This window comes from Bidens hawaiensis, unplaced genomic scaffold (genome assembly GCF_021521415.1).
Source record: "Bidens hawaiensis isolate Kalapana, Puna unplaced genomic scaffold, B.hawaiensis_p1.1 tig00026897_1, whole genome shotgun sequence".
Classification (NCBI taxonomy): domain Eukaryota; kingdom Viridiplantae; phylum Streptophyta; class Magnoliopsida; order Asterales; family Asteraceae; genus Bidens; species Bidens hawaiensis.
Window position 1 is genome coordinate 23,999 of NW_027494341.1, and position 19,217 is coordinate 43,215.

General features: G+C 34.5%; 3 protein-coding genes and 2 non-coding genes across 7 annotated transcripts; 3 read left to right on the plus strand and 2 right to left on the minus strand.

The window, feature by feature from the left end:
* Positions 1 to 1,472: 1,472 nt before the first annotated feature.
* LOC143574306 (RNA demethylase ALKBH10B-like) lies at positions 1,473 to 6,989 on the plus strand. Of its 2 annotated transcripts, none has more exons than XM_077058958.1 (7): positions 1,473 to 2,085; positions 4,765 to 4,895; positions 5,010 to 5,127; positions 5,353 to 5,484; positions 5,575 to 5,690; positions 6,111 to 6,265; positions 6,348 to 6,989. In XM_077058958.1, the coding sequence occupies exons 1-7, from the start codon at positions 1,641 to 1,643 to the stop codon at positions 6,784 to 6,786; spliced, it is 1,536 nt and encodes a 511-aa protein (XP_076915073.1). In that variant the 5' UTR covers positions 1,473 to 1,640; the 3' UTR covers positions 6,787 to 6,989. The 2 variants fall into 2 exon arrangements, with proteins under 2 accessions (XP_076915073.1, XP_076915074.1); XM_077058959.1 differs by having other exon boundaries at positions 5,353 to 5,478.
* Positions 6,990 to 7,547: 558 nt separating this feature from the next.
* Positions 7,548 to 8,961, minus strand: LOC143574317 (uncharacterized). The gene has a single exon (XM_077058969.1). The coding sequence runs from the start codon at positions 8,941 to 8,943 to the stop codon at positions 7,696 to 7,698; it is 1,248 nt and encodes a 415-aa protein (XP_076915084.1). The 5' UTR covers positions 8,944 to 8,961; the 3' UTR covers positions 7,548 to 7,695.
* Positions 8,962 to 10,591: 1,630 nt separating this feature from the next.
* On the minus strand, positions 10,592 to 13,274 carry LOC143574318 (auxin-binding protein T85-like). Of its 2 annotated transcripts, XM_077058971.1 has the most exons (6): positions 13,175 to 13,274; positions 12,601 to 12,707; positions 12,309 to 12,512; positions 11,351 to 11,418; positions 11,124 to 11,253; positions 10,592 to 10,841 (listed from the first exon to the last, which is right to left on the minus strand). In XM_077058971.1, the coding sequence occupies exons 1-5, from the start codon at positions 13,236 to 13,238 to the stop codon at positions 11,148 to 11,150; spliced, it is 549 nt and encodes a 182-aa protein (XP_076915086.1). In that variant the 5' UTR covers positions 13,239 to 13,274; the 3' UTR covers positions 10,592 to 10,841; positions 11,124 to 11,147. The 2 variants fall into 2 exon arrangements, with proteins under 2 accessions (XP_076915086.1, XP_076915085.1); XM_077058970.1 differs by lacking the exon at positions 10,592 to 10,841 and having other exon boundaries at positions 10,922 to 11,253.
* A 1,420-nt stretch (positions 13,275 to 14,694) lies between these two features.
* TRNAS-UGA (transfer RNA serine (anticodon UGA)) lies at positions 14,695 to 14,776 on the plus strand. The gene has a single exon. It is a non-coding gene; the product is annotated as a tRNA-Ser (tRNA).
* A 1,283-nt stretch (positions 14,777 to 16,059) lies between these two features.
* On the plus strand, positions 16,060 to 16,141 carry TRNAS-UGA (transfer RNA serine (anticodon UGA)). The gene has a single exon. It is a non-coding gene; the product is annotated as a tRNA-Ser (tRNA).
* Positions 16,142 to 19,217: the final 3,076 nt, after the last annotated feature.

A 19,217-nucleotide genomic window follows, 5' to 3' on the forward strand; every position in this document is an offset into this window, starting at 1 on the left:
CAACGAAGCTCTACGTGATTAAAGGACATTAAGAGACATTAACTATTACACATATTTTTGTTTAAAAACAGTAATGACGATGTGTCGAAAGATATTCCTTACAAAGCATTAACCATTACTTACGGCCTAAAATGCCATTTGTAATTATCAATCACACGAACACTAACATACACATGTGGGCCCACATATCACCAACTCTTTTCCTTGCTTAATTTCAAATGGGCATAAGGACAAACGTTCTTCAACGCAACCGTTAGGGTCACATAAAATGTGTAACGCTCATGTACATTTTGTTGGAGACGCTACAACGAACTCGATTATAATATGAAAAGTAACCAAAATGATTTCACCACCGTCGTGTGCATTTATATGTTTGTGAGAGGGGAGACAAAGGTGAATGAGGTCATGAGAGGGATTGAATTTGTGGAAGCGTGAATCAGTAGAGTTGTTCATCTTTTGTGTGTGTTTGTTTAATGCCCCGTGAGTAATCTTACTTTTTTTTATTAGTAAATAAATAGGTATTAATTTATTTTTATTCTTATTCAATTTCAACTTTTAATATAAAAGTAAAAAAAATTGAAATGTCATTCAATGTTTTAAAAACCGGTATTTTTACTTGTATTAGATTAGACTAAAACATGTTACAACCGGTTGAACCGGGTTATACCGGAAGGTTCAACCGGTTGAATAGTTATCATTATAAATTCAACTTCAACTCAAGAAATAACCCAAAAGTAAATGATTTCATAACAAAAAATAAACCAAAAGTTAATACATATTGATAATTTAATACAAAAGCAATCAATTTTTTTTAAAAAATAGTCCTAAAAGTTACACGTTTAAATGTTAATTGTTGGGTTAAAAGTAATTTTGGAAAAATATGAGCCGTAAATATCAAAAATTTATCGTACCTAAAATCGGTAATTTAGAAAAAAAAACCGCTGATACGATGGTCTAGCAAACCGGCCAAAAATACTCTGACTCAAAACACTGGCCTGCTGTGTGAAATTCGGTTCAACCGGCCGGTTAGAACAAGTTTTTAAAACAATGAACCTGTAAATATCCTAAACATTAATACATTAAAACAAAACTTACATGTAACACATTTAATTTTTTACCTTTCTCATAATAGGAAATCAATTTAATTTTGTGTTCATCGTGACGACCAGATTCATCATTCATTAAAGTACGGTGGTTACTACCAGATATCTAATAAAATATTATATTCGAATCTTTTAAATTTTTAATAAATATATTAATACCGAAACCTACCCCTTTGCTAGTCCAAAATGGCTCAACACAATTAACAATCACACGCTGGCAAACGTTACAAATACTAAACTAACACGTCAGCATATGGCCCCCTGACGGACTAGCCAATTAAGCTAAAAAATATTTTTTGTTTTTTCCTTTAATTTCTTCCAGTCACTATATATACAAGGTGCCTATATACATCTACTGTATCATTATTATATATATCGTCCTCTATACACACATTCATCTCTCTCAAAATTTTCAGTCACTATATATATATACACAAGGTGCATATATACAAACATAATTATATTTATAGATCCGTTAACCGTACGTCGTCGTTTTATTGAATAGAAAATTAGGTTTTCATTTCACGTGTATCTGACATGGCGCCAGCAGTGGCGGATCGAACGCCGGTGATGTTTCCCGCTACGGCGGCGGTGATGCCGGAGGCGTTGGCTAAGGACGCGATAATCTCGTGGTTCCGAGGCGAGTTTGCTGCGGCGAATGCGATAATTGACGCGTTGTGTGGCCATTTGTCGCAGTTTGAAGGCGGACGACGTGATTATGAGGCGGTGTTTGCCGCTATACACCGTCGCCGGTTGAATTGGATCCCGATTCTGCAGATGCAGAAGTTTTTTTCGATTGCGGATGTAACGACGGAGCTGCAGAAGGTGAAGGTGCAGCCGCCGGTGGTGGAGGTTAAACGTGAAGTTGTTGTGGATGGATTTGTGGATGTTAATGGTGATGGTAATGGTTGTGGTGGTGTCGAGGTGGTTGATGATGATTCGGCCAAGGATTATTCGCCGAAGAGTGCGATTACCGATGCAGGTAACGAATTATTAATATTATTATTATTGCTCGTTTTATTCGGTTAATATTTATTACGGTTATGTTCTATATGCGTTTGTTTTAATAATTTGATAGGGCTACACAAGATATATAAGTGTTTATATTTTATACAACTCGTGTAGTCCCGTATTAGTTTAGTTTTTTAATCTGTATTTACATATTTCAGATCTATACCTCTTTTTCTCATCACTCACATGTTGCTCGTTAATTATTTTAATTTTAAATTCACGGGCATTGACACATATAAATCATTTTCATAATGAACACTTTACATGAGTTTTATACTTTATGGAGCCTTTATATATATATATATATATATATATATATATATATATATATATATATATATATATATATTTTAATTTAATTTAAATTTTTTTTAAACGTCCAACTAAGTAACGTCGGGTACTCCGTACGCGGCCCCCATTGACTAAAGGTAGCCCGAGCCGGCCACTAGTCCGGACGGACGGAGCCCCTAGCGGTCCACCTATTGAGGGATTCACCGGATAAAACCCGACCCCCACGCCCACCAAATGGCACGACAGCGAGGAGCCGGTAAAACCGGGTAAGATCAGGACTCGAATCTCCCATATAAATAGGTGATAGTGAGGTTTGAACCCCCTAGCTCTCACTTGTAAAATGAGTGCTCTACCATTGAGCCACATACAATTTATTTTAATTTAATAACCATACACAGCCAAATTCAACAAATAATAATATTTCATTTATTAAAATTTTGAATTCTACAAAAGCAATTGATTCCTCTAGAATCAGTCATTTCTTCTCTTTTCCCTTGAGAGCTGTGTGTTGTAGCTTTTAACGTCCTTTAATTTTACTGACTTATTTGACTTTATTATGTCTTAAGGTTACAGTCACAGTCACACAGACATGATTATTGAATGATAATGAGAATCAATAAATGCTAGAATTCATTTATGCTGATTCCAAGGATTTTGGTGACAATTTCGAGGCAAACTTGTATCAAAAGTTTCTCTTTAACTTTGAGTAAACAGAGGAAGTGTGCTTTGTTTGTAGCAATTAGCACATAATCTCTTTGTTCTCACTTATCAAAGTTAACCATCTTTATTTTGTTAAAAATATTAAATTTACATATACTAAAAGTCTAGGGATACCATTGAATTAAAGATGATTTGCCAAAGAATTCTTGTTTGTTTGGGTGTTAGGTGGAGTTTTTGACATTTGGTCATTGGATTCTAATCCTTGGGACGATATTGATTTCTTTATAACACTCAATGTTGTGTCATCCGTCCATTTAGTGGGACCAAACCAACTCACACGAATTTTAACTTTATATATTTTCCAAATTTGTTGCAATTAACTTTTATGCAAATTTTATATGGCATAATAAAAATACCTTTTGTGTATTGCTTTGATTACATTGCATTAAAATACAACATAATAATTAATATCCGGTTGTTCAATCATTTGATAACCAGAGTCATTCTTTGATAAATGATCACTATGAGTCAGACTTAATAAAATTTGATCAATCCTTTTTTCTGTCGTTAAGGTGGAGAACTGAACAAAGAATTCTCTTTTTTCATCATCAATCGAATCACTGTTTGCAACCCAGGATTCTATTTTATCATCAATCCAGTCCCCGTTCACGTTTTTTCTTTTTCTTATCAATGAATAGATCTCTTTACTTGTATGACTTAGATGTCTCGTATTTCTCGAAAAAGTGATTCGATTGATGGGATTTGGTATGATACTTATGAGATCGATGATATTGATATTCAAATATTTCTTCTTAGAGCGTCTTGATATGTATGTAAAGTGTTTGTAATTTTATTTTCATCACTTGATTTTCTTATATTTTGCTACCTATGGTTTGTAATAAAATTAATATAACTTATATTATGTTATTATATAATATGAAAATGACAAATTCCCTAGTGGAAAAGAGTAAGTTGCATAGTGGGGGCTTTGTCGTACTTTGTTAGTGGAAATTTGCTATTGGAGTAATGCTCGGTGCCTTTCATAACGAATGTTCTTACTTAAAAAGGGTACAAAAGTGTTAATAAGGATAAAAGGAATAGTATGTAGCATAGACCATGGTAGGGTCGCACATTGGGCGGTTGGTGATTTCTTGGTCTCAAATTCCAAAAAGATCCTCTGAATGAAGTCAGAGATGTAATATTATCTTAACAATGGTTGATACCAATAAAATTGTCTGGACTCTGGAGTTAAATTAGTTATCCACAAACAATAAGTTGAAACTTTTTATTTAATGTGTCAATAACAAATCAGACTTCAAGCTATAGGCTATCCATAGTGGGGGCGAGGAGAAGGGCGATGGGGGCGATAAACAGGTGAAACACCGCGCCCGACGGCGATAAAAGGGCGACAACGGGGAGGGGCGATTAGTATTTGTCGCCGGATGTGTGTGTTTGTTTATTATTATTATATTATATGTGTGTGTGATATATATATACATATATAGGCGCTACAATACCATTATACCCCTAAAACAAAAACCCACTGTTTGCTGACTGGGCGCCACGGACACAAATCATCCTATTTTGTAGCCCCTCTACTACACAATACACATAGCTTAAGAAAATGATAACGTTAGAGACAGATATGGGCCCCATCTGGTTTCGCTGATGACTGTACTCAATTTTTTAATTTGTGCAGATACTCATGAAGTGCAGTCTACAGTGGAAAACATTGAAATATGCTCAAACCAAGAAGATTGGGAGGCGAGGCGTGCTGAAATGAAGATAACAAAAGGGTTTACGGCTAAGGAGTCTGTTAAAGGGCATATGGTATGTTCATATGTTGTTTTATTAACATTTGAATTATGATATTGTAACAATTGTATATGGCGTTAAATGGAAAGATAAGAAACTAATATGTTAGATTGAACTTATGATTGGCAGGTGAATATGGGGAGAGGGTTGAAGCTATATGATGACGTACTTAGCACGACCGAGCTTTCAAAGTTAACCGACTATGTAACCGATCTCCGAGCCGCTGGCCAAAATGGTGAACTCTCAGGTGGACCTCGTGATTCGTGATGCTTTTCTAGTTTACCTTGTTCTTTCCTTTTCGGACCGAAGTTTTGAGATAGTAAGGGATTGAACAGGTTTGCAGCCTTAATTATACATGTTTAAGACCAACAAAATAACATCTCATGAAATACATCGTTTCCTTATTTAGAAAATAATGTTCTCTTTTTGGTAACATGGTATTATAATCCTATTAATTGTGGGTGATGATCAGGTGAGACTTTTATCATGTACAATCAGCAATCAAAGTTAATCAAGAGAGAGCTTATTCAGTTTGGAGCTCCTATATTTGGACAGATAAAAGATGATCAAGTTGCAGCTACTAATAAATCCCAAGACAGTAAGATGCAACCTCAATAATCATTTGATATTACAAATAATATTCTGGATTTGATCCAAAGTTATAAAATTGTGACCGTGTTAAATATGTTTACAGGCAATATCGACCCGATCCCTGCTCCTCTTGAAGGCGTCATTGATCATCTCATTCAGCTTCACTTAGTTTCTGAAAACAGACGACCCAACAGTTGCATCATAAACTTTTTTGATGAGGTATTATAATTTGCTCTTAAAGTAACTTTTAATCATGCTACAAATATGCATGTCTATGTATGATTAAGACCATTTCAGAACTTCAAAATAATTTCAGAACTTTAAAAGCTCTTGTAACAACCAATCATTTACTTTATTTAATTATATATATTTAAGGTCAGTTTTGTCATATATTATAAGTAATTTTCTGATTGCAAATATGTAATTACAACTTTACATATATGCAATCGTAAAATTACATATAATAAATGACAAAACTAACCTCAAATAACATCAAATACATATAATTAAATAAATAAAATGATTGGTTGTTAAAGAGTTTTTAAAGTTATCAAATTATATAGAAATTCTAAAATGATCCGAACTCTAAACACACACATGGTGGTGAATGGTGATACTGAAAACAGAATCCACCTGCAGGGTGAATTTTCACAGCCGTTCTTGAAACCGCCACATTTAGAGCAACCTATCTTGACACTTGTTCTATCCGAGTCAACAATGGCGTTCGGGCGTAGTCTAGTCTGTGATAATGATGGCAACTATAGAGGACCACTCATGCTTTCTCTAAAGGAAGGGTAAGTCATCTAAACATAATAATATATAAATATTTCACTTTTAAGTACACCTTTTATGATAACAAGTTTCACTACTCCACAGGTCACTGTTAGTGATGAGGGGAAACAGTGCTGACATGGCACGCCACGCGATGTGCCAGTCTCCAACTAAGCGAATCAGCGTCACGTTTTTCAAAGTCCGAGAAGATAAAAATCAACCCCCAAAAGATCACATGGCCGGGGCCATGACCTTGTGGCAGCCTGGTCTTCCAACTCCCTTATTAACAGGTGAGTCAATTCATGCTGTTCCAAAATGGGCCCCACAACTTCTTATGTTAGCACCGCTCTCGCCCATGGCTATGATCCCAAGAAGGCTGCCACGTGGGGGGACTGGTGTTTTCTTACCCTGGAACAATGGGTCAAAAAAGCCGACTAAACATCTACCTCCTCGTGCTCAAAGGGGGAGGCTTCTGGCACTGCCTGCCCCCAGTGAACCGCATAAAATGGACCGGTCCGCTGATTCTGGTATTAATGTTGCTTGAGAAATGTGGGTTCGTGAAACTGGTGGTGTGGTTTGGGCGTTTGAAACAGAGTTTTTATTTGGCTACAGGGGAACCGAATAGGTTTTAGTATCGGTGATTAGACTAATCCATTGTTGTCGTGATAGAGAATCGAGAATAGTCCTTAAAAATCTTTAATTAAAAAAAGTGTGAATTTTTATTTTATTATTATTTGCTTTTTTACATGTTTAGTTATTTGGAGGTGTTTGTTTTAAATTTTGCATAGCATTAAAACTGTTTGGAGTCAGACTTGAGCTCAACTTGACTGCCATGAGTTAAAAACTTGAACTCGGTTTTGTGTGTTTGTTGTTTGAAATGCTTACTGATGCTTGTAATTTGACCAACTCAAAAATATATACATAAGAAACCTAAGTGTAGTGCACAAGTTGTAACTGTAAACGTGTCGTAAATCGTTCGCAGGTTACAGTTATAACAAATACAATCATGTTTCTTGTAAACTAGAGCTTACTTGTTACACATTTTGAGCTCCATTGTAAGCTTGCGATCAACTTGCTTATTGGTTAAATGGGCCAACTCAAGCCCTATGTCCCTATATAACAAAATACAAAGAATAGTTAACCCGAATGTGAGTAGAAATTAGCCATGTTTCTTGTAAGCCGAGCTTCACACTTGTTATGCATTTCGAGCTCTATTGTTTTGTGGTGTAAGCTTGAAAAACACGGGTGTAATGTTTGAAAGCAAGGAACCAAAAGAATAATATAGACAACGATAGTGGCAGCATATGGAACTATGGAAGACGTATCATTATGAACAAAAGAACGTATTACAAATCACTTAAGAATAGGAAACAGTAACAGCAACTTTACACAATCAAAACATGTAAAACACAATGCAAAAAACCTTAACTGATTAAACTATTGTTATGCATAATCACTTACTACCTGCTTTTACTGTCTTATCATCTTCTTCATCATCATCATCATCATCTTCAATATCCCAATTCAAATCCTCCTCATCTGCAGCAGTAGCCAACCGTGTGCGCAAGGCAGCTTTACTGGCAGCGTCACCATGAGAGTCTTTCCGGTCATCATCGTCCCCAAGATCTTCAATCTCATCCCACTCAATATCATCATCCTCACGAAGTGAAGGTTGATTCGACTCAACAACCACATTACTATCTTTATCTTTAACTTCACCTGATTCCACTTTCATATCAACCGTCTCATCAGATTTCACCACAGACTCATCTCTGTTCTTATCACCTTCATCAACAATCTTAGAATCTTCGCCTTTTGAGGCGTTCGATATTAACCGATCACCTTGTTGTTTATCTTCATTATTAACATTATCATCAACATCATCCTCATCATCAACATCCCAACTTAAATCCTCTTCCTCATCATCCACCGCTAACGATCTATTCACAAGCTTAGCTCTCATATCCTCTTGCAGTTCAAGCTTACGCACTTTATAAAAATACCTAAACCAAAACGTTCCGTCATCAACCTCATTCGGAACAAGTTTTCCATACATTCCAACCAACTCACCATTCTCTCCAACTAACCTCTCAATCTCACCTCTCTTATCACCAATCACAAATCCTAACTTCCACTTATTATAATCCACTAAATCCTCAGGATCCTCACAATAAGTTCGTGTATCACTCCGAATCGCATTCAACTTCACATCAAACCGACTATTAATATTATTATTATTATTATTAAGTTTTCCAGAAGCATCCGAATCATCATCAGCATCATTAGGTTTAATAAGTGCTTCCTTACTCTGTGCGATAATATCCGCCGTGGATTTTAAAACTCCGTCAATCGCCGACGTACTAGACGACGGCAAGTCCTTGACGGCGCGGCTGGCAACTTGACGGAACAAATCGGATTCTTTCCACAAACCGGATCCGAATTCCTTGAGATCGTGACGGTAGGTTTCGAGTACTGATTCGGATTTGGTGGTTAATGTTTTCACCAGATCTCCAAAGCTCCATAAACCACCGGCGTTGCTGTTTTCCGACGAATTGGCATTTGAAGTGGAATCATCATCATCATCGTGATCTTCGTTGCTTTCGATTTGTTGATGTCTTGGTGATTGAGTATTGGATTCGGATTGCTGTAGGGTTTGATGTGGTTCCGGATCATCAGCTAATATTGATCTGAAGAAATCCATTGACTGACGGTTAACTGATTAACAGTTTCTGGTATTATTCTATTCTACATTGCTACTCCTTCAAATCATGAGCCGAAGACTGTAAACGATTTCAAGTGGGACCGCTTGGGCTTTTCTGTTGGGCCCAGTGTTTTAAAAACCAGTTTAAAGCGGCCGATTGAACCGGTAAACCGGATTTCAGACAACAGACCGGTATTTTGAGTCCGGTATTTTTGGCCCGTTTGCTATAAGACGATTTTTGTCTAAAATACCGGATTTTACCGGCAAACCGGTTTTATGTCCGAGAAATTATTGATATTTGTGGTCCATATTTTTTCAAAATTACTTTTAACCCAACAATTAACATTCAAACGTGTAAACTTTAGGTTTATTTTTTTAAAAATTGAGTGCTTTTGCATTATTTTTTGAATATGAGTTAACTTTTGGATTAATCATTTACTTTTGAGTTATTTTTGGATTAAAGTTACATGTATAGGAAATTATAAGGTAATTTATTCAACCGGTTGAACCTTCCGATATAACCCGGGGCAACCGGTTGTACCATTTTTTAGCAAATCCGGTATAAATAAAATACGGGTTTTTAAAACATTGGTTAGGCCTCCCATTTCATGTTTAAATTTTATTATTGTTTGGCCCAATTAGTAACCAGTGTCCTATAGTCCGTAGAGGTGCACAAACCGGGTATTTTCAGGAACCGGAGCTCGGAGGTATGGTCAACAAAATAAGGTATTTTCAGAACGGTATTTGACCGGGATTTTTCAAGGTTTTGGGTCGGGTTTTGAACAGGTATTGGTGGAACCGGTTCTAGCGGGTCCCGGTCGGTTCCGGTTCCGGGTACAGTCCAGGGGAAAAACCCAAAGCCCGGTCCGTTCCCGCGGGTAGGCCCGGGTCTGGAACCGGTTTCTTTGTGCACCTTTGGTGTCCTGTAAGCTCCAAAAGGCCGAAAAAATATAACTTATATATGAGTAGAAATAGGGGTTTCAGGTAAGGCCAAACAGTTTTCTCACTTATGATGGGTTTTCTCCTGGTGTTGAATGAAGACGATTGGATGGGTCAATAACCTATCAGTGATTCGAATGGCCATTCAAAAAAATATATATATCATGTATTTCAGATTTTCAGAAGAAATCTTTTTAATTGATTGATAGAAGCTTTGAAATAATTCAAAATATAAGTATGTGTGGAACTGGATATAATTTTTTTGCATTATATTTTACCGATCTTTGGGTTAGAAGTATTATTCGTTTTGATCTTTGATTGTGACTGAACGGTCGAATTTTATAGTAGTTAGCATAAGGAATATCAGTTTCGACTGACCAAGACATTATTAGTTTAACAAACATGACATTTCATCCTGTTAAGCCAAAGGGATCATAGTGACTTACACTTCAAAACCTCGTTGAGGTGACTACAAGGTCACTTTGACACAAACAGGTTGTTTGGGTTAACAATTTACTCTCTGAAATACTCTTAATAGCCTACAAACTTGACAAATCGCCAACTAATATATTGCCTAATTCACGATTATTAACATATTTGCGCAAGGCATTTAGATCCTTAGGTCAAGGGGTGAGACAAAATTTACACAGAGAGACTTCCTATTTGAAAATTACTAATAAATGTGGCAAATTGGCAACAACGCTTATAAACTTCAGATCGCTCTGGCATTAAAGTATGAGGTAATCGCATATGAGGAAAATCTACAGATTTACAACTCTTTCTTAAGCCTGCAAATACAACTTAAGAAGACATTACAAACCTATTGAACCTATGAAGTCAACTTGTACAAATCAACAAAAACCAATCAACTTCCGTAATGCAGATTGCTTTTGCATTAACGTCAAATGTGTCTTTCTGGCGTGGATATTTCACTCCCATTTTGTCCGTTAAACCAAAAGCTGCAGATAAAGAACGATAAGAACTTACTCCATAACAAAACAAACCTATTATGAGGTGAATTTTACACCACTTAACATCTTTTAGATTTCTGTAACTTTATTTCTTTAATTTTAAAAAAATAATTGATGTATTAAATACGATAAAGCATTAAAAATTATAGGAAGGCAATCTCAAAAGTCATAAGCACGTGTTTATTTTTCTTGAAAAAAAGTTTAAATATGATTAGCTCCCGTAATTTAACCGCAGCTTGTACCAACCTTGCAAGAGAAATGGATACTAACCTTGTGATGTTATGAAAATGAAGGTCAAAGCTCGTCTTTTACAGTTGACTGATACAGTCCTTCATCCCAATAATATGGGAATTTCAGTTTGGCTGCAGTGTGTGGCATCTGCCATTCATCATATATGAATCTGCATAACAATGTCCCAAATGCATATAAATACATAAACACAGATAACCCATATCATAAAAAAAATATATTATTGTATGATGGAAGTAATTGTGTACATTTTAACAGGTGGACGAGATATTACAACTAGAACCTGCAGATCTTCTTCTTCATTGGTGTTCCAAAGCTGCAGAAAAGACTTAAATCAACTCATATATAGTAGATAAACTAATATTTTTATAAAATGAACGAAAACACCCTGGCAGATCAATCCAACATATTCTGAGTTTTGACCCGCCCTAAATATTTACCTACTTGACCCATACCTAGCACTGCCTCACCCACCCACTTTGCCACCTATACATGTATGACCAATAGGGGTGTAAACGAGCCAAGCTTAGCCTAAACATGAATTTTTTTAATAAAGGAGCCCGAGCTTCAATTATAAAGCTTGAGTTGGATGCAGGCCTAAACGAGCCTCCTATTATTTATATAACTTTTATTTAGTGTATTAAATTTATATTTATATAATGTATTATATATAAATTTATGTTAGAAATAACTACATAATATGTATTACGTATATATAAAGATTTAAATTAAAATGTATCTGAAGGTAATTATAAATGTATGTATAAAAATTAATAAATAATAAACAAGCTGAGATCGAGCTCTCGTAAGTTAAATGAACCAAACTCGAGCTTTAATAAAAAAGCTCAAACCGAGCCGAGTCAAGTTCAATCTCTCTTATATTAAACGAGCCGAGCTCGAGCTCTCGTAAGTTAAACGGGCTGAATCACAGCTCTTGTAAGTTAAACCTGTCGAGCTCGAGCTCGGCTTGTTTACACCCATAATGACCAACTACCAACAATGATTACAAACTAACTGCCACATGTGGCTGTGGCATAATGTATGTGATCAAACAGTATGCAGTTTGGATCAAGATTGGCACTATCACATATCTGCTAATAACGGACAAACGCCAGTCTAATTCGCAATTTCAAAGCCAAATAAAGGAACAAAAAAAGAAACAAAGGTCTGGTTATCCATCAAAAGGTAAACATCAGAACCATTTACCTGGTGAACATCATTAACAGGGATGTAGAATGTGCTATTTGAAAAGATGCTAATCTCTTGCGGTGTTCCAGGGGCCTTTGAATGAGAACTTGGAGCAAGATAAAGAGTACCACTCCCTTTTAAAACCACAAAAACCTCCTCACACGAGTGCCTATGAATCGGTGTGCGTGTTCCAGGAGCAAACGTTTGAAGCCATACCTCAACCTGCCCATACAATATTTTGAGGAAAAGTCGAATAAAACACATGATAATATTTATCAATGTAGGGAGACAGTTAATGGTGGGTATTGACCTCTTTCAGCCCGTGCATGAGTGAACCTGCAACGGTTATGTGAGATAATCCAGGCCTTCCAAAGCTATCTTGTGGTAGTTTAGTGATATCTCTCACTACTGGTAATCCTATATTTATAACATTTATGTATAATATTACAAGTTATGTTTGGAAAAACCGAAAGCAGTAACAGCAGCATTACAGCACACGTTACAAAACATGACAATACGAACAAACATTGAAGGCGTTAATTAATTAATTTATTTGTTTGTTTGTTTGACAAATATATTATGATTTAGTCATTGTGGAGTGGAGACCGTATTCAAATTAAACTGAGTGGAAAAAAGGCTGTTTCTTATCATGATTTCTGGCATAAAAACAAAAACAAATACTGGAACTAGTAAACCCTAAATTCATCAGAATATCACTATATAGAATTAGTCTCAATAATAAACCCTAACCTGCAATGATCAGAATAAACATCACTGATTCAAAATAATAATAATTATTATTCAATGGCAGTTAAGAAGAATATAAGTTGCAAATGTGAATGAGGAGAAATGATAATAGAGAGATCGAGAAGCAACAGACAGACCATTCGCTGAGCACAAAAGATAAACTGTAAGCAGCAGGTAGACGATGGAAGTAAGCTCCGGCATCTCGGAATGAATGAATGAATTCGATTGATTGCTGGTAAACTTTAACTTAGTTTTATAATAATAATCCACGTGGCCTTCTGGAGTATACCGGAAATATGCTGCCTGTTTGTGGATTTCAGTGACTATTGAGTAAAAGTTAGACCAAAACTCAAATTATATAGATTTCCCAATGTGGCTGTGTACCAGGTTTATGTGCAAAAACCAATAACATAGAATGTTGGTTACCAGGTACGGGGAGACCTAATGGCTAAAGGTCACCGTTAGCTGGACTAACCCAGTCGTACAGAGCCATTAAGCGTCTCCAAGTTATATCTAGTTCCAAGAAAAACGCAACCGTCCGAAGGCCCACTGATGGTAAAACCCGGATGCCCTCAGGATCAAACTGAAAACCACAAAGATCCGAGTCTTCCTTCATTGAGCCACCAATGTCCCCTCAAAATGTTGTAAGTGAGAATTAAAATTAAGTCTCCATTAAAAAATCCAAACCCCCTAACACTACACTACATTGGGAAGGACTGATAATACTTTTACATTGAATTCTTATAATAAACAACAATTTATTTAAAAAAAAAGAAAAAGAAGAGGCTAAACTATACTTTTTAAGTAAAGAAAAACACATTCTCTCTATCTCCATCGTTATTTTACTCACAAACAATTATTTTATTGTTTTGAATCGATTTTATACACTCATAAAATTATATAGATTAATAAATAATAAATCAAAATATATAGAGGGTTACTATTATTTTTATCAAATATTAATCTATTATAGAGATTGAAATACATGAATGTTTTAGCTGTTGTCTGTATCCTTCCTTAGTATTTATAAAGAAAAAGTGGGTTTCTAAGACTCCAAGTGGCTATATAATCAAACAATTACATTGTGTCGTGAATGTATAAAAAAAAGAAAGTAATAAAATAAAGATGTTTGTGAGTAACAATTAAAAATATGTTTTTGATTAAATTGTATAAAGGCATTGATGTTACCTAATTATTTGGCGCCTAATGCTCTTCTGCATTGGCTAGAATTAATTATGATTACTAAGCTAGGAAGGGGTCGATTGGGGTATTATCATGACTACCTTGTAGGTATTTTAACGATTTCGTAATTAAAATGCTTTCAAAGACATCAACTAGCGTAAGGAACATATATTTGATTCTACAATTAACTACTCGTACTCGTTGTGGATTGTAGATAGGAACCGTGAGTAAACATTAAATAATTTAATTGGTTACAAAACCCACGATTATTCTTGTAATTTTTGTGGCCTTCTATCGTCGAGTAAACGTTTTAATTATCCTCTCAATTCATAACTCATAGCGTATTCATTAAGGTGTTATTGACATTCTAAATAAATATTTTGAGAAAATAATCATGTTCTTTTTACTAAATAGTGTGTTACCATATTCAACTATAAAGTTATTAGTATAGACGTTGGAACGAGAAAACAAAAAAGTCGATATGTCCGAGTGGTTAAGGAGACAGACTTGAAATCTGTTGGGCTTCGCCCGCGCAGGTTCGAACCCTGTTGTCGACGATATTTTTTGTTATTGTTTTTATTCTGTTTAAAAGTTATATTAACTGTAATAAAATAAAGCTTATAGGTATTGGTGCAACCCTCCTCGAACATATTCGATCCATGCCTATCTTTATTTGAGAGTTGATGCGAAAAAAAAAATAAATATGTTTTTTTTATGATAAAAATTCGATCACCTTATATTTTGCACATTAAATTCTATTTTATTAAAATACACATTTGGGAAATTTTTTTAAAAAAATTAATTGAACTTTGTCTTTTTAAATTGGTCAAAAGTTGATGATGTAACGTCGTGACGTTCAGCTGCATGCAGAGCAACATTGCCAGCAAGATCTGTTACTGATTTTACAAAGAAGTCAAAATCATTGTTAGTGTTAAAACTTGGAGTAGCTACAAAATCGGTTTCTGAGGCCATGACACGTGAATAATTTTGGAGTAGCTACAAAATATAGTGCTTCAAGTCCTTATATTCTGGACCTGATCTCTTTGTTGGGCCGAATGATGGATCCCATGAGCTCAAAGATATGGTTATAAACTTATAACATTGATTTGTGGCCTGTGGGGATTCCCTGATGATAAATTGTCGTATTTATTGTTTTAAAAGGTTTTATGTTTTGAATCTATACTTCAAGAAGAACCGAAGTAATAAGAACAGATCCCCCAAAAAGTTATTATATTGCGATAGTCGACTGGCCCCACAAATTTCGAATGGCCCAATCTAACGTGATCTGAATCGACCGACCGAACCGAACCAAATTTTTTTTATTATATTGCGGTAGTCAACCGACCCTATTAATTTTTTTTACATCTGTCGCCACTAGTAACATTTTAGGAATACCAACATAGAGTTGGATACATCTGTTGCTGAGTTAATTGGCCGGTTAACATTAGTGTTTAACTATTATAAATAATTGTTGCATTGTATTGAATTGCTAAGCATATGAATGGCTTGAAAATGGTATAAACATATGATCATTTATATTACTAAAAACTAACCAAATCATCCGTTTTCAACCATCGGAGAAGCTTAGTGGAGACCTGGGCTGGGGGGTCCCAACAATGTTTTCGTTACTATTTTTTAACCATTAATGTTTAGCATAACAGTAAAACAATATCATTCAATTTTAATCAGTTGGTTTCTCACAAATACCTTTGAGTTATCCTCTTAATTCATAATCATAACGTTTTTATTGAGTTATTGACGTCCGAAATATAGAGAGAAATATTCATTTTCTTTTTAGCTATTTATTAATAAAATTCGAATGTTGTTTTTAGTCAAAAAAGTCGATATGTCCGAGTGGTCAAGGAGACAGACTTGAAATCTGTTGGGCTTCGCCCGCGCAGGTTCGAACCCTGCTGTCGACGATATTTTTAATCTCATATCTAAATTTATTTTAAATCTTATAATAAAGGCCAGATGTTTTGTTTATTATTTACGATAAAATTCAATCAACCCTAAAGTTTTTACGTGAGCTCTCTCTTAAAGCGGTCACAATTTGATGATGTAATTTTGATAATATATGAAACTTTTAATTGGAATTGATGTGGTTATTTTTTATGGCATGACTTTCACGTTAGATTTAATAATAATAATAAATTAATAATACAATAACATTAGTTAATGAGTTAGTTGGTTGATTGATAGTAGTTTTTAACTACTATAAATAAATGTTTCATAGCATTAAATCATTAATGGAATGCTACATCATTTTCATATCTCACAATATTTACTCACCATCCCTAGAGGTATATGATATCGACACATAAATAGCAACTCAATCCGAATTTGTTTTTCTTTATTACCCTTATAAAAATACCAACAGAGCACTAAAACATGCAATTTATGTTTTTTCCTTTGAAAGAAGTCAAAATCATTGTTAAATATCAAGGAAACACGGAAGACGTATATGCTTTTAAAAATCTGGTATCAAACAAAATTGTTTATTAATCGACGGTGTCGAAGCATATTATTAGATTTTATAACGAAGAAAAGAAAAGGATGTTCGGATCATAGAAGTTAGAAACAAACAAAAAAACGTATGTACCCCAAAATAGATTTAATGTCATAGCACTCTCTACATTCACATGCCATACATGTGACCTGAGGCCATGAGATGTGAGTAATTTTGGAGTAGCTACAAATATTTAGTGCTTTAAGCCCACAAGTGATGGATCTTATCCCTTTGTTGGGCCGAATGATGGACCACATGTGTCCTCTCAACGATTTGAGTCTCGTGATATCTGTTTGATTTACCTATTATATCCTTCTAATCCTCAAAACCCATTACACTTCATTTAAAAAAGAGTGTCATTTTTAGTCATTTTGGTTTTCTCCAACACATAAGCTAATCTAAACATTTTTTTTAACTTCTTTAAAAAATTCTTAAGTTAATAAGGACTTTTAACAAAATGTCATTTTAATCCTAAACACACCCTAAGTTAGACTTGGAGTAGATTATTCTCAAATCAACCTACACGTCAAAAAAATGTCTATATGACAAGCATGCATAATAATGTGGCAGTAGGTAGCGGCCATTTGGTAATCCTGAGCATGATATGGTGATTTTGGTAGCCATTAAAATAGCAAAAAATAGAGGAAGGCTGCGCGGCTTGCTGGTAAAGATGCCGAGAACAGTTGTTGCTGAAGATTTAAGAGGAAAACAAAAGAGGATCAAGATTTTAGGTGTAGTTATTTGATGAGTTTGAAAATCTTCAAAAAGGAGATTAAAAGTGAGCGTAATTTGTTGGTTAGTGAGTGAGGAGTAAAATGACAGAAGTATACTTATTTTATGCTTATTTCTATCGCAATTACATCTTTGAAACATGTAATAATAGGAAAATAATTCGTTTAAAAAATTAAGTTGACAATAAAGTTATCTAAATTATTTAAAAATGTATCTTTTCTAGTGGAGGGATGGAGGTGGGAATAATTGAGTTTGATAATGACAGAAGATACCATATTGGCATATTATTCTTTCTTTCTGTGCATAGAATCTCGACTCTTGTTTTTCTTCTTTCTTCCTCTTTTGTTTTTCTTAATTTTCTTTATATTTATTTATTTATTTCAAATGATTTTTTTTATTAAAAGTTATATTTTGTATTCTTACACACGTGGTTAAATGCATTCTGTTTATTTATAAGGATAAAAAGATTATTAAGCTTTATAATCCTATTCAAAGTTTTATATATATTCAAGTGAGAAGTTAATTGTATAAATTTTAAAGGGAGGGGGGGGGGGTCATAAAAATGAATGTTAGTTAGATTGTTAATATTTAAAATTATATCAAAACTAGAAGAACCACGTACTATGTGATAGATAATGTTTAACATGTAACACACAATCAATAGTTTAGTTTAGTGTCAAATATGTATGTCTTACAATCAATAATTGTTAATTTTAGTTTCACTTGAGACATCGATAAAATATGAAAAAAATTGGTTGTTTAAATTACAAAGTGTAATGCATAAGTAAAAAATTGAAGATATGTAACCCACCAAGTATAATGAAATCTAAAGTTGTTGCAAACTCTATTATGAAATCTAAGCTTCAATTATAGCCATTGAAATTTTTTTTACTGGTTGGTTCAGGCAAATGGACGATTGATTGTCGACTGGAGTTTGGACGACCACGACAACAATCGATTGGGGTTTACCCATTTCAAACAATTGGAAGTTGGACACCACATTTTCTTTTTTTTTTTATCAGGTTACTGTGGACTGGGTTGGAACATTGGTCTAAAAATTGAGTAGAGATTCATTTGAGCTTCGAAGTTTTAGATTGAGTTACGACCTAGACTTACATTGTATTAAAACTGTTTGTATTAAATTAAAATTTAATTGGATAAATTATTTATATTACATTTATATAATATGTCAATTTATATTAAAGTCGATCTCAAAATTTCATAGGGGTCGTTTTCGAGATTCAAAAGTGGTGGTATCAATCGTGATTTTAACACATCATAGTACTACATTTTTTCATTGGGGATTGCCGAGATCGACACATTTAGGAAATATGTTCGCAATTTCAACCAAAAACTAATTCAAACTCCCCAAACTAGTGAATTTTATATTCAGGTCAGTGTCATGACACAAGTTCATACCTTATTTTAGATACTGTCTCTTCAAGCTTGACATGATTTATTAAAATGATTTCATTTCTCTCAGTTTCTAATTCTGTACATTTCAACCTGAATTGGACGAAGCAGGTTAATAACCCACCAAGTATCATTGTCTAGTTCGACATCATTTGGAACATTTTAGGTGCTTATGTCTAACATTTCGTGTATGTACTCGGCGGGTTAGATCTTCACGCATTGTCGAGTTTTATGTACTCATATTCTCACTAGCTTGGTTTAATAAAATTTTTATTTTGATGCTATATCTATACTATATAATAAATAAAAGTTTACTTATGTCACGTGTCATTCTCTTATGCATT

Coding starts and splice junctions, on each gene's coding strand:
- LOC143574306 (XM_077058958.1), top strand. CDS start 1,641: ATGGCGCCAGCAGTGGCGGATCGAACGCCGGTGATGTTTCCCGCTACG. Junction 2,086..4,764: donor GAGTGCGATTACCGATGCAG/GTAACGAATTAT, acceptor TAATTTGTGCAG/ATACTCATGAAGTGCAGTCT. Junction 4,896..5,009: donor AGTCTGTTAAAGGGCATATG/GTATGTTCATAT, acceptor TATGATTGGCAG/GTGAATATGGGGAGAGGGTT.
- LOC143574317 (XM_077058969.1), bottom strand. CDS start 8,943: ATGGATTTCTTCAGATCAATATTAGCTGATGATCCGGAACCACATCAA.
- LOC143574318 (XM_077058971.1), bottom strand. CDS start 13,238: ATGCCGGAGCTTACTTCCATCGTCTACCTGCTGCTTACAGTTTATCTT. Junction 12,708..13,174: donor TCTTTTGTGCTCAGCGAATG/GTCTGTCTGTTG, acceptor TTATAAATATAG/GATTACCAGTAGTGAGAGAT. Junction 12,513..12,600: donor TCATGCACGGGCTGAAAGAG/GTCAATACCCAC, acceptor TTGTATGGGCAG/GTTGAGGTATGGCTTCAAAC.